Source organism: Biomphalaria glabrata, chromosome 10, assembly GCF_947242115.1.
Source record: "Biomphalaria glabrata chromosome 10, xgBioGlab47.1, whole genome shotgun sequence".
In the NCBI taxonomy this organism is placed as follows: Eukaryota; Metazoa; Mollusca; class Gastropoda; family Planorbidae; genus Biomphalaria; species Biomphalaria glabrata.
In genome coordinates, this window is record NC_074720.1 from 30,454,761 (window position 1) to 30,466,839 (window position 12,079).

Below are 12,079 nucleotides of genomic sequence, written 5' to 3' on the forward strand. Positions count from 1 at the left end.
TAATGTTTGACATATATGCCACGCACCGGATCAAAGCAATAATCTTGAAAAAAAGTTATTATTTTGTTGTTGTTGTTTTTTTTGTTATTTACTGTTGCCGTAGTTTATTTTAGTTCATTGAAAACAAATTTTGTTTCGGCCTCGGTTGAATTCTAATGTTCGATATATGCCACGCACTGGATCCAAGCAACAAAATGGTACAGTCCACTGGAACGAACATTTCCAGCTTCTTTACTTCTTTGCGATCAGATTAAGCCTACATTATTAAGTTGGTCAACAGGGCTATAGAAATCAATGTATTACTATTATTATGCGAAAAAACGAACTAATGTTCATTCTCTGGTCTTGCGAGGGTCGAGCTTCGTTAGAAACAAAATTCATTGTAGTTCCTTTATCAGTGTTTACTAAGAAACATTCTGGTGATGCGCTAAGATAACAGACCCAAAAGCAAAGAGTTTCGAACAAGTAAATCATCACTGTTCTTCTTGAATTCAGTGAAGCTTGTAGATTGTCCTCGACATTCGGGCCGTGGACAGAGAAAGGACCCCACGATGTAGGTTCTATTATTATCATGAAGTATCTGGAAGTTGCGCAAGGCTGCCACCTCTCCCACACTACCCCACACCCACACAAGCTTTTTGTTTTCTTCCTCACAGTTGGCACTTCACTCGCCCACACTTGTTTATTTCTCTTCAATATCTAGTTCATTTTGCAGCGTCTGTCAAGAGTGGTTTTACTACGTTCTTAAGCTCTCATTAAGATCGTGACTACTCACCTCATGGCTCGACTAAGTTTCTCATAGGTCATCTGGGGGTTGTTTTTCTTCTCCCCCCACAGTTGGGCCACGGCCTCTGACTGGACGAAGCGGAACACTCCATTCTAGAAAGGAAACAAAAAATACAATTGTGTGAATGCATGTACAGGTTACTATGTCTAAGGACAAGATGTTTGTAACTTACGTGGATACGACAAAGACAAGGACAATGTACTTTTGAAAATCTTAATATGGACTGTTGTTTGTTTAGGATTTGTAAATGAGGTTTATTTGGTGTGGCAGAGCTCTGCGACCGTTCAAAATAGAATGAGAAGAGTTAAAATAAAAAGCGAAAATGTTTATTTTTTGGTGAGCTTACTTTACATGTTTTAATTATTACCTGCATAACTATTTTGATATAGAATAAAACACCAACAAACGATTTTATTGAACAGTCTTTGAAATCATGAACTAAGTAGAATATAGAATAGCATCAGATTCAAAATATTATCTCTACTAAAGATAGCGTGCGCCGTTTGAAATGAAATATTTGAAATTATGGGAAAAAAACAACTATAAGACAATAGCCTTCCTTTATGATACCAGTGAGTGCGTGTGTGTGTGTGTGACTGAGTGAGTGTTGGGTCATTACCCACGCCTACGCCAGGATTTAACGAGCTTAGATCAATTGCATCTTTGTTTCATTGTAGTGTAGATTTTATTTCGGCGTCAGAGCGATCGTACCGTCGATTACGACAACGGAGGGCTCGATGGCGACATCGCTCTGACGTCAGCGTAGTCAGCGCGTAAAATCCCCTCTCTAAGAGATACGGGAAGTAACACAACGCACAGACAGAAGGACAAGGACCCATACAGATAGATTATAGATATAATAACAAGGACCCATACAGATAGATTATAGATATAATAACAAGGACCCATACAGATAGATTATAGATATAATAACAAGGACCCATACAAATAGATATAAGAACAAGGAACTATACAAGCTGACTTCTTAGAATTATCTTAATCAAATCCAATAAATGTATAGAAGACAAGTGGTCCAACTAACCCAAAATGTAAGTCAATGTCCGATGGCGATCTAGTAGAGGGGGTTTCAAGTATATGACAATCACTTATATAGTCCATCTTTATTGAAATAATGTACGAGTGTGTCTTAAACAAACAAGCGTGCCGCACTGTGGATATAACATTGCACGGGATGTTCTACTACGCAGAAATACAATCTATTATGCCAACGGAAGGAATACATCCACCATTTTTAATTTACAACTCAAAAACTCATGATTACCGTGCAGAACTGAGCGAGACTAGATTATAGGTAGAGGTGGTTTAAATTTTTCTTTGCGAATGCTCATAAAAAAACTGCTTTCTCTCTATCTTTCAACCTTTGTCTCTCTCTCACTATCTATCTATCTATCTATCTATCTATCTATCTATCTATCTATCTATCTATCTATCTATCTATCTATCTATCTATCTATCTATCTATCTATCTATCTATCATCTCTTTTGTCTGTCTTTAGCTCTCTCTCTTTTTCTTTTCTCTTCTTGTCTGTTTCACTTGCTTAATCTCTCTCCCTCTGTCCCTCTCTCTATCAATCTGTCTCTCACTATAGCAATCCCTGTCTCTCTCTCTCTCTCTCACTTTTCTCTCTTTGTTTCATTCTCTTTTTGTATGTCTCTTTTCCTTAATCTATCTATAAATCTCTCTTTCCCTCAGTGTATCAATGTTTTTGTTGGTCGTTCTAATATTTTTCTCTCTCTTTGTCTCTCTTATCTCTCGTAGTCGATCTCTCTATCAATCTGTCTTCTTCTCTATCAATCTCTGTCTCTCTCTCTTTTTAATTCTCTTTCTGTCTGTCTGTCTTTCTTTCTTTATCTAGCTATCGATCACTGTCCCTGCCTGAATCACTCACTTTATCTATTTTCTTTCTCTTTCTCTCTCTCTCTCTCTGTCCGTCCGTCCGTCTGTCTGTCCGTCTCTATCTCTAGTAAAACTATCTGCTGGTAACACTATGAACAACAAAGCAGACATCTCGACTTACCTCCCTGTCTTCCCACTTCAATAAATTCGGATTTGTCTTTGGATCACGGAGCAAATCTCTGACAAACTCCCAAAGATGATTTCCATTTTTGGCTGCAATAGTAATAATAATAATAATAATACTTATGTAAAACATCATAATAATTTTTTCTTAATTTAGACTTAGAAAGAAAATATTAAAGACGGTGGTAAACTACTTGATTAGTGTGACAGCTGTCAAAGACAAGAAGTACAGGTGTGTGTCTTTCATACAGTGATTCCATTAAACGGATTCGACTAATCGTAGTAGAATGTGATAGAAGATAGTAAATACTGAGTAGAAATACAAGTAACCAAACGCACATTTGATATTTGATAGAAATGTATAATACAATTCTTACTTGCGTGGCTTCGACCCTTTTTGCCATTGGCTAGTTTGATTCCAGATGTCTGGCTTTCATTCTTGTAAGGCATACCGGCACACAAGGATTCGCCCAGGTCCATATCTTCAAGAGAAGAGCTGGAACCCAATGTCGCTACAACGCTGTTAGGAGTGGACTCTGGAAACATCAAATGATCTTTATTTCACAATAAATCAAGCAATGTTGATGATATTCGTGTGTTACAATGGATTTTGAGTGCTAAATAACTCGGGCAATGCCTAACCGTGGCGCTCGGGCGGAAACGGTCGATAGAGGAGACGATTAGGCCTATAGGGGGAAGCCAGAAAGAACCCCCGTTGGGGTGCCTAAGGATCGAGACCATTGCACTGAGGGGGATGGAAAAAAGCCCTAACAAACACGGCTGATGTGGTACAAACTAGGAATATGGGGGAGTTTCCCCAAAGTGCTCGGCCTTTGGTCTCCCTTCTAATCCAAGCGCATTGGGATATGAGCCATCGGTAATAAGGATGTATTAATTTACATCTGCTTGGATATTTCCTAGGCATTTTTTTTTTGTTCAGACAGACAGATTGAGACAAGCTTCCAATTGGCCTAGAATTCCAAGAATTTTAGACTCAAATCTTAGGACATCTAGAAAGAAGAAGAAGAAGAGTGCTAAATATGCCGTATTATTCTCGGAAGTTAATTCTTATGAGACAATGTCCAATATAAGCGGTGTATTCTTGATTAGATTGTATGAGATGAAATGAGAGCATTCCTCTTTAGAAAACAGAATATGTTAAAACTCTAAGCAGAAGTCATGACAAGATTGAACACTCACTATATATCAAGCAATATTTTTTTTTAAACTGACATTCAAATTAGAATCAGAAAGCTAGACAAAACATAAAGTTTGAACCTATAAAAAAGTAAAGTTCCATTTCAGACCATGCGATCTCTAGGGCAGATGATGAAAAGGTCATCTTTTTCTGTGGCCCACAATTAACGAAGGTTTCAAGTGGCCAGCACAACGACCAACCGCATAGACTTTTCCCCAACTAATGGCATATACCCTTTAGAGCTAACTGGACTCAGAGGCGCCCAAAGATCCCAAAATTAAAAATTCTAGTCTTCACCAAGATTCGAACCCGGGACCTACGGTTATGAAGCCAAGTGCTTTATCCCTCAGCCGCCGCGCATCAAAGCTTAAACCTATGGACTAAATGAACTCTGCTATAAGCTCCTCTCTTCTATTTAAAGGTTTCACAAAACTCAGACAATGAAAGTTCTCTAATTTTCTGGTACCAGAAACGAATTATCTTCCTCTTACTAATTGTACTCTTCTTTGTAGAAACTCGAAGCTGCTAGATATAGAATGGTAAATATAAACTTCCTATTTACATATCTGTGACGCGTGCACCACGTGACATAGAGATAAAGTCATACCAGAGTTAACAACACAAACACACACAGCTAACCCTTACCCAAACCCTAACCCGAGCACATACCTGTTCTAAATCACTATGTAATGTACATTTCTTTGGTGTTCGTTGGTTTAATTTTTTTACAAAGACTTACCATCGCTGGAGTAATCGAGATCTCCGCTGTCATCCAGCCTTCGAGGCGAGGATCCCAGGGAAGACGCCGAAGAAGTGCGTGCCGGCTGCGTGTGCTGGACGGAGACGGGTAACCTGTTGCTGGTGGAGGGCAGACTGCGGTACCCGTTGCGGACCCTCATGTCATCGTCGCAAGTCAGATGGAAGTTAGGCATGGACGACGAAGATGACGACGCTGGCTGTGGTAACGACGATGAGGGTAAATGCGACGATGGGGCGTAGGGCGGCGTCGAGGAAGACACGTGTTGGGGCGGCGTATAGCAGGTGTATGGGTAAGGCGCCTGAAACGACGCCGCACTGTAAAGATTTAAGGGCAGGTTAATGTTAGGGTCTATAGAATAGATGCCCAAATCTGGAAGGTCCACATTCATCTCATCTTCTTTGACAATCACTTTGAGACCTAAAGAAAAATGATAAGAAAATGTAGAAAGTTACAGTCAAAAGTGCTACTTCTTTTAATCAATTCCTCCTAACTGAAGCTGATGGTGCTCTATTAATTACTCATTCTATTTATTTCTTGTAACGCTTCAATATTAACTCTTTCTTTCCTAACCGACGATACAAACGTTGCTTTCATCAGAATGTGGTAAATAATTACGGAGAGAAAGAGTTAAAAGAAGTCTTTCAGGTCTGCTCTTGACAATTAACCCTTAAAGTGCTGAGCTGTTTTACAGTGAGTGCATACAAAATGGAATTACAATTCTGCTGTTTAGAGGCTAAACTACCACACGGGTTCAGAGGGTTAACAGTACAGCTAATTTCTATAAAAGATGGTGCGTAAAATGCTCATATACTTCTATTTATTTACTTGTTCAACTCTTTATTGAATACATGGAAACGTTTGAGTCGAGACAGGGAATTCCCGCTGAAACCTTGTTTGAAATAAGAAAATGTAAGCCAAATTTAATTTTAAATTATTATATTTTTGAAAAATTGTAATATGTGACTAATTAGTTAGTTTTTTTTCTTTTCTTTTTTTTGTTTTAAAGATCTCTATTAACTTTGAAATGACTACAGAAATGGTTCATGTTTTTTGTTTTACTAATTCCTGCCCAACGAGTTTCTAGCCAGTTTCCAACTTTGTGATTCCTGAACCCATGAAGAGTTTGCAAGCTAACTGAAGGAATTGTAATAAAAGCTACTAATTTAAGTACAAATTTAGTTAAGTTTTGGTTTACAGGAAAGAAAGCAGGTAATGTACAATTCACATCTGATGCCTGTTTGACTTAAGGTCAAGTTCTGCAGTCGTATTTTTCTGAAGTGAAAGCGCTTTACCCCTCGCCCTTCGCGCCTCCAAGCTTAAACCTATGGACTGAATGAACTCTGCAATAAGCTCATATCTTCTAGTTATAAGTTTCCCTAAGCTCAGAGAAACTTAACCACTCAACCATTTATCGCTCCGCTTTTCTACACTGACCAAGATGACGTAACTGAATAAACTAGACAAAATAGATGAGAACCTTAACGATAGTGATGTGGAAACTAAACCTTTAAATAGAATGATTCAAAGTTTATACATAATTTATTTCTTGCATTGTATTCTAAGCGTGCTCGCGTAATTTCTTTATTTTTTGGTATTTCTGTTCAGTCATCTTTAGACTTTTCGGCTTCCTCCGTGTAACATAATAAAATATATAGGTCACACAAGGGTCTTTGTCTCTACCTATAAAATTGTGGGACTAGTCTCCTTGTCATTTAGCGGATCAGGTGTTACTTATACATTTGTCTTCCTGTTGATAGTGTTACAAAATAAAAGTCCCCATTAGGAAATCTAGAGTTACACTCTACCGTAACTTACTTCCGTTTCTTGTCTCATAGCGAGCTAAGCATTAAATTACATTGGCGCTCGCCCAGTGGCGTATCTGGTGGTTTTATACATGTGGCTCACTAAAGTACATCAATTTAGCTCAACAATAAGTATTGGATTAAAAAAAAAACTAAAACAAATGAAAAACAAATGAATTGAACTTTCTAGAGAGGAAAGCGTTCCTCTGAATCATGAACGGCGTGTGGCTCTAAAAGAGTTGTAACTGAATTGATACAACAAAGAGAATATGAAATCTAACATTCGCCTGCTTGTCACTCCCCCAACCAGTGCTTCGGTGCTGATATATAGCAGGCAGTTCTGGAACAATCTAAATGATCGTGTTGCTAGATCACTTTGACTTGAGTACAAAAGTTAGAATAATCGTTCTTCATCGCCTCCCTTTATCTAACCGGAAATGGGACACACTTATGACATGTAGGTACATATAGCAATATATTTTCTTTCTTTTTTTTTCAGTTTCATTCATCTCTTTCTCTCCATACTTTCTTTTTTTCTCCTTTTCTCTAGATTATTTCATTCCTCTTTCGTGTCTTTCTATTCTGTGTATTGCTCACAACAGTAAGTAGTCCAGTTTGGAAGAGAAGACCTGAGCCTCTCAACCTATCACGTACACGGAGATTAATGATTATAATAATGATTATAATAATGATGACTATACTGATGATGATGTTTATTAAAATTATATTTCTCTTTAAATTTCTCTATCACAACATCTATGTCTTCCCCCGCTCCAGACCCTCTCCCCCATCTCTCTCTGTTTAACCTTTGAAGCAGAAAACAATTGACTTTGTCTTATTTTTAAACTCCATTCTAACCTCTTTCAGACCTTTCTATGCACACACAAAAAAACAGAACACTGGATACTGACTTGTGTCATTTTGTGAGAAACCATTTCTCTTATTTCTTGAGAAGTTGTTCTCACTGTGTGGATGGCTGGGTCTGAAACGTTCTAAGATGTCTTTGTTGAATCGAAGACTGTAGTCGCAGTTCTGGGCGTTGAAGTCATCCAGCAAGTTGACGTCTAAATCAGAGGAAGGCTTCTCAAAAGAGACTGGAAATTTCAAATGATCTATTATTAGACATGTCACAAGTAAAGACAATGTTTCATACAGATTGACCTATTCACCCATGTGCCTATTCACCTATTGACCTATACCTATTCACCCATTTACCTATTCACCATTGACCTATTCACTTATTGAACTATTCACCCATTTACCTATTTACAAATTGACCTATTCACTTATTGACCTATTCACCCATTGACCTATTCACTTATTGACCTATTCACCCATTTACCTATTCACAAATGGACATATTTACCAATTGATATTTTAACCCACCGACATATTCACTTATTGAACAATTCACCCATGTACCTATTCACCAATTGACATTTTAACCCATCGACATTTTCACCAATTTACTTATGGACAATATTGACAACTTCCGAAGCTAACATTTTTCGAGGCCAAAACATTTTTTTGTCCCCCCCCCCCCCCCCGTAAGATGTTAGAAACCCAATAAATTAACAAAGAATCAGGAAAGCCTAAAATCATTACTATCCACATCCCCCATCCCAAGGCTGTTGCAGCTATAGCAATGCTCTTTACTTCTAAGGTCTTCCTTAAAGAAAAAAAAAAGTCATGACTATACTTATAATTTTTCTTAAGTTTTTACATTGGTCACTGAAACAATGTCTAGACCTATTTTGTTATCCGCAAATGGACTTTTTAAGTATTTTCCCCATTTCACGTCACTTTTTAAAATACACACAAAATGAAAAAAAAATGCGCAAAAAGCCATTTGTTTTTAAAAGTTGTATAATATTAATATGCATTGATTAATGAATGATACAATTAACAAACAATAACAAAGCAATTCATCAAGAGAAAAGACGTCGTGTAGTTTGTGACCAATTTCTCAGAAACAAACAACGTTACATACAATGGGATATGTACGGCAATAGATCTATAGATATAAAGTTGAGCAGTGACCTACTTGCTGTCTCCTAAAAATAGACTACCACTTACTATTTCTCGGATGTTTTCAATAGCAGATTTCTATCTACATTCCTTAGTGACACAATTACTCTCTACACAATCCGGCATGAGATGTTCAACTTGCCTTAAATACAAGAATCTTCCTTTTGAACTTAAACCACATAAAGGTGTTATTCTTAGTTCTCAAGTAGAATATGAACTCTAGAATGTAGACAGCACTGCTACAAGGAAGAAGAACTCTCTATGCCTAGCCAGTGACTTCAACATTTCAAAGTGTACAACAAGCGAAGCACACGGAAGGAAAATGTTATCAATGTCAAAAGAAAACAAATTTATATTTTAATTTATATTTTTTAAAATCAAATAGGTCACATTTCCGCTCAACCAAAATTGTCGGTTTACTTTTATATCTTTTTAATTAGTTTACTCTTGCTCGTCCTCATGGTAAGAACAGAGGTAATTTGACTGAAAGCACCCCCTGTCACCAATTTTATTTCACAAAAACAACAAATAAGAGCTTTTTCCAGACTATGGTCATAAGTGGCGATACCATTAGAAGTTAAATAACAATACCGTAACCATCTATTTAAAACACCAACTCATTTCCTTGCGTGTATCTCCCCCAAATGCAATGACACGTATAGGTCATCCATTTCATGTGTCGGCTGACGGATAATGAGGGCGTCATATGGACCTCACTACGACCAACTGCCCTTACCCCTCCCAGCCAATATCAGGTACACTCAAGGACGTCCCAAATATCTCGAAATTCAATATCCTATTATTAAACGAGATTCGAACCCAAGATTCCTCATTGCGGAAGCCAAGCTCTTCCATTTTGTAGTCGATACCTTACAACATTGTCTGCATAGATGTCTGCATAGATGCAATTGGCACACATTTTCTTGAACACCTGATTGTCAAGCTTAATTGGTACACATAACTGACATATGTAACACTCACTATTTTTTTAAAAGGTCACTGTTGATATTCCAGTGTTAAAATCCTACAAATGATTCAACCTCGACTTGTGCATGGGCCTCAAAGCAATGAACTTATCTATTAAACACCAATGAATGATAATAGCAAAAAAAAAAAGGGAGAAGTTCAAAGTATCCGTTCTAAATGAAGAACAATTTAGCCCTACATTGAACCCAGTATTTAAGTTTTTTTCTAATCTCTTCATGGGTCAAGTAGTTAGATCTTCTTTTTTTTTTCCTCAAATTTACGAAGTTCTTTGAAAAGCTTCAAAATTTACTAGCGGAAACATTTCCGAAACGAAACATTTTTAAGTCCACATTTCTGTTATTGAACACTTTCCGCCCATAGGTTGACAGAAAGATAGAGAGAGACAGAAAGAGAGACAGAGACAGAAGGTGGAGATATATTCTAGCAACCGAAATTTAACTTTTCTGACAATAATCCCAGCATATTTTTTTGGGAAAGGGAGGGGGTTGGTGGAAATCCCTCAACCTGAAATCAGAAATTCAAAAGTAGATTTTTATAGCACTCTCTTCGGGTTTACAGATCACGTGGTTTGGAGAGAGGATACTAATATTCATCTAAAAATAGAAGGCATGAGGTAGTGTTATACGATAATATTGATTATATTATTGATAATATATTGTCATGGTCTTTGCTCTTCTGTAACCATACTTTGGAGGGGTGGGGGGAGAGGGCGTTAATTTTTTTTTTTAAATTTAGCTACTAAAACACAACTAAGAGATTCCCAGAAGACAAAAGTGAACCCCGTTGAAGGTGACATAATAGATGTATCCTTTTCATTGTATCGATTGTTGAGATGACGTAATAACAAGATGACATCCATAGTTGATGACGTAAATGTGATAAAATGTTTGTAAAAAAAGGGAATACATTCTCCAGGAAAGGAAACTAAACAACAATTATTGAAACGTATTTGATTGGGAAACTGAACGGTAGATATATATAATAAGATTAGAATCAATATCTATAAACAGGAAATTATTAAATGCTCACGCATTTCCCAAAACCATAACACGTTTAAATCTTGGTGCGTGATGAAATTCATTTTTTCTTTGGCTTTTTTTTTCCTTGGGTTAAAAATGGATGACTGCCTGTCCGTGCGGTTTATCGATGGTCCCGGGTTTAAACACCCTGCCCGCTCCCATCCCCCGTCGTCCTGCGGGAGGTTTGGACTAGGAAGTAATTATCTTCAACTCTGAAGGAACATCCGAAACATGTAAAAAAAACATTTTACAAACAAAAATACTCTATATTTGGATTACAGGTTCAAAATGCAATGAATCCCATTGGTTAAAAGAAAAAAAAAAGCTTGCATACTATTGGTGTGTGGATTTTCTATGGATTGACATCTTTTCTAAGTAAGCGCAGATAACACTGTCACTGTTCATATCTGCATCAAACATTTCCCCCCCCCCCTCCACCAACCCATCGATACACCATTTATTTTTAGCCCAGTGTTGCACTAACTACTGTCCGTGGCCATATCCGTCCTCATTACACTTTTGTCAACATGAGGGAAATCAGACATGTTAAAGAAGCAAATAAAACATTTTAAAAAACTTAAGAGAAAAAAAACAACAAAGTTTATATAAGGGAAAGAACAGCACAATTACTGGCATATTTCTCAATTGCAAATTAATTAAATAAGTGTTTAATTTTAAGCGGCCCCCGAAGGAGGAAAAGACGCTATTAGTTTTGTGTGCAATTTCTGTCCGTTTGACCGTCTGTCCGTCCGTCCTGTTTATTTCTCGTAAACTAGAAAAGATAGTGAAAATCCGACATCATAATATTTTAGTAAAGTATGCAAAAGATCTTTTCTAAATGACGAGGACCAATTATGACGCGCCGTTGAGCCCTTTTTAAGAGAATATTATTTTAATTTTTCAGGGGCCTTTCTACCATTAAAAGTGGCCAATTGATTGTCGGCCCCGCGGCCTTTGCCGAGATCCCCATGTAGCAAGTCCGTCTCTGTTCAATTTGGTTTTCACTCTGCTCAAACAACGAAAAGAAGATCTACCAAGATATACTTAAACTCGTGTCCGCTGGTACCATGCTACGCTATCGTGTCTAATTATACTCTAATACACCACAGTCGCACCATTAACATTTGAATCTCATCGGAAGGTTTGTTAAGTTCTAAGCCCATTATCTCCCGGACATTCATGTTCAACAAATGGTGAATCCGGATTGGGTGACGGGTTGCCATGTCAACAGAAGTCACGCTGTAAGCCCTGACGTGGCTAACGCACTTTATGGATCACAGATTTGACTTTGTGTTTGATCCAGCTTATTGGCTGCATTTGGTCATTGATTGGGGGCGGTTTCTCTCAAGAACAGTAAGCAAGTGATCGATCTGGGAATTCGTTGCAGGTTTACCAGATATAAACTTCAAAGTTCTGGAGCTTGGGAAGTCTTTAACCCAACATTGTATCGATTAGGC

The 12,079-nt window shown here is 37.6% G+C and overlaps 1 protein-coding gene across 6 annotated transcripts in view; it reads right to left on the reverse strand.

Moving 5' to 3' along the window:
* Positions 1-12,079, reverse strand: part of LOC106070023 (ETS translocation variant 2-like) — a 107,431-nt gene that overhangs the window by 15,635 nt on the left and 79,717 nt on the right. For all 6 annotated transcript variants that reach the window (XM_056045200.1, XM_056045199.1, XM_056045202.1 and 3 more), the window contains 5 exons: positions 7,500-7,682; positions 4,766-5,203; positions 3,206-3,364; positions 2,827-2,918; positions 776-879 (listed from right to left, as the gene is read on the reverse strand). In XM_056045200.1, coding sequence (XP_055901175.1) covers positions 776-879; positions 2,827-2,918; positions 3,206-3,364; positions 4,766-5,203; positions 7,500-7,682 — 976 coding nt within the window. The remainder of the gene's footprint in view (positions 1-775; positions 880-2,826; positions 2,919-3,205; positions 3,365-4,765; positions 5,204-7,499; positions 7,683-12,079) is intronic.